Source organism: Myotis davidii, unplaced genomic scaffold (genome assembly GCF_000327345.1).
Source record: "Myotis davidii unplaced genomic scaffold, ASM32734v1 scaffold149, whole genome shotgun sequence".
Taxonomy (NCBI): Eukaryota; Metazoa; Chordata; class Mammalia; order Chiroptera; family Vespertilionidae; genus Myotis; species Myotis davidii.
In genome coordinates, this window is record NW_006352194.1 from 5,107,579 (window position 1) to 5,109,931 (window position 2,353).

A 2,353-nucleotide genomic window follows, 5' to 3' on the forward strand; every position below is an offset into this window, starting at 1 on the left:
GTCCCAGTTCACTGACCTCTGCTTGTGCCCCAGGCCCAGGCAGAGTCCCACCCATTCGAATCGAAACCTCCTCCTCCCACGTGGCTGAAGGGCAGACCCTGGATCTGAAATGTGTGGTGCCTGGGCAGCCCCACGCCCAGGTCACATGGCACAGGCGAGGGAGCAGCCTTCCCGCCGGGCACCAGGTAAGGGGGCTGGAGAAAGCAGGGGGTGGCATTCCCCACCCCACCCGCTGCTCAGGCAATCCTGCCAGAATCCAGCTCGAGGGAAGGTGGCCCCGAGATCACTGAGTGTCAGGAGGTCAAGAACCCTGCGTGCCACTCCTGGCCCCCCAGCACCTTGGTGGGAATTAAGGGGGCAGCTCTTACTCCTCCTCCCAGAAAAAATGTCATCATGAACATACTCTACAATGTCTGATGTCAAAGGGGGCTGCCTTTGGCAGGATGCGGCCTGTATAACTGCATATGGCAGTCCTGGGGTGCAGGTTCCAAAGGACTTGGATGTCTGAAGGCCTTGGCCACTGGCCCCCAGCTCACCCCCACTCTCAACCCAACCTCGGCCAGGTCCATGGCCCCCTGCTGAGGCTGAACCAGGTGTCCCCCGCTGACTCTGGCGAGTACTCCTGTCAAGTGACCAGCGGCTCAGACATCCTGGGAACTTCTGTCCAGGTCACAATTCAGGCCTCCAGCCCAGACCCCATTCCTGGTGAGTGGCGGGAGCAGCGGGCGGTGGTGGGGCACTGGCCAGTCGGGGGCCCTTTCTGGCCTTGCTCCTCCCTCCTCTCCCAGCGGGACTCTGGTTCTGGGCTCCCTGGAGGTCCTCCAGCTGCTCCCAGCCACCGGTGTCTAACGCTGAGTCTCACCATGGCATCTTGGCCCCCAGGGAATGGAGACCCCTCTTAGGTCAATGGCGCGCAGCCATGGCAGTCACTGTGCCTCCAGGAGGACCAGTTGGCATTCGCTTTAGGTCCCTGCCTTCACCCTAGGAGCCTGGCCTTTCTCACCCACCCATTGTGCCCACAGCCCCAGGCCTGGCCCAGCCCATTTACATCGAGGCCTCCTCCTCCCGTGTGGCTGAAGGACAGACCCTGGACCTGAACTGTGTGGTTCCCGGGCATGCCCACGCCCAGGTCACGTGGCACAAGCGTGGGGGCAGCCTCCCCGCCCAGCACCAGGTATAGGGACTAGGGTGGGGTGTTTCCAGGCAGGCAGAGTTTGACCTGCAGTTGGCCTTCTGCACCCCAAACCTCATGCAAACCCTGGCCAGTGTGAGGGCCCCAGGGGAGAAAGTACTTTTGGGGGGAAGAGTTCACCAGTGTTGACACCCAGTTTTTTTCCTGTCTCTGCTGCTGAGCTGTTTCCTGAGCCAGTTTCCTCCTCTGTAAAGTGGGGGGTTGGACATGTAGGACTCTGTGAATGAAGCTCACCTGTAGCAGCTGGAGCCCTGAGCCCCCAGGGAGAGCTCCCGGGCACGGGCACGGGCACAGCCAGGCCTGGGGACTTGCCCTGTCCAAGTCTTTGGCCTGATGGCTGCCCCATCCTCGCTTCGGCAGACCCACGGCTCCCAGCTACGGCTTCACAACATCTCCCCAGCCGATTCCGGCGAGTACGTTTGCCGCGTCGCTGGCGGTGCAGGCCCTGAGCAGGAGGCCTCCTTCACGGTCACTGTCCCACCTAGAGCAGCGGGCTCCTCCTACCGTGAGTGTGGCAGATGCCATGGCAGGGGAAAGAGGGGAGACTGGAGCTGAGGCAGTGGGGTTGAGCCAACCCAGCCCTGCTGAGCCCAGCCCTCCATGCCCCTCATCCCCCAGGCCTGAATAGCCCTGTCATCTCCATCGACCCGCCCAGCAGCACCGTGCAGCAGGGCCAGGATGCCAGCTTCAAGTGCCTCATTCACGACGGGGCAGCCCCCATCAACATTGAGTGGAAGTTTCGTAACCAAGAGCTGGAGGGTGAGTTGGGTGGGGTGGGTGGGGCCGGAGGAAGGTATCAATGTATAGTGATCACCACTGTGGGTGGGCAGAGGCTGAGGATGGCACCAAACTCACTGTGTGACCCTGGGTAAGGCCCTTCCCTTCTGGGGCCTCTGGCCTGGACCCAGGAGTCTGCAAGGACTCTTTCATTTGCCGTCTGTGACCCTGTGAGCTGGACACCCAGGCTGGAGGTGTCAAGGGCGTGGGGCAGAGGTACACCTACTGACAGCACCCAGGCATGGGACACCCTCACTGACCATACCCTCCCCAATGCCAACCCCACAGACAACGTCCAGATCAGCCCCAACGGCTCCATCATCACCATCGTGGGCACCCGGCCCAGCAACCACGGTGCCTACCGCTGCGTGGCCTCCAATGCCT

General features: G+C 62.1%; 1 protein-coding gene across 1 annotated transcript in view; it reads left to right on the forward strand.

Annotated features, from left to right (window-relative positions):
• The window catches only part of HSPG2 (heparan sulfate proteoglycan 2), a 110,871-nt gene that overhangs the window by 69,167 nt on the left and 39,351 nt on the right, over nt 1-2,353 (forward strand). Inside the window, 6 exon segments of the mRNA XM_006777662.2 lie at nt 34-185; nt 564-705; nt 1,023-1,174; nt 1,553-1,697; nt 1,811-1,951; nt 2,258-2,349. Coding sequence (XP_006777725.2) covers nt 34-185; nt 564-705; nt 1,023-1,174; nt 1,553-1,697; nt 1,811-1,951; nt 2,258-2,349 — 824 coding nt within the window.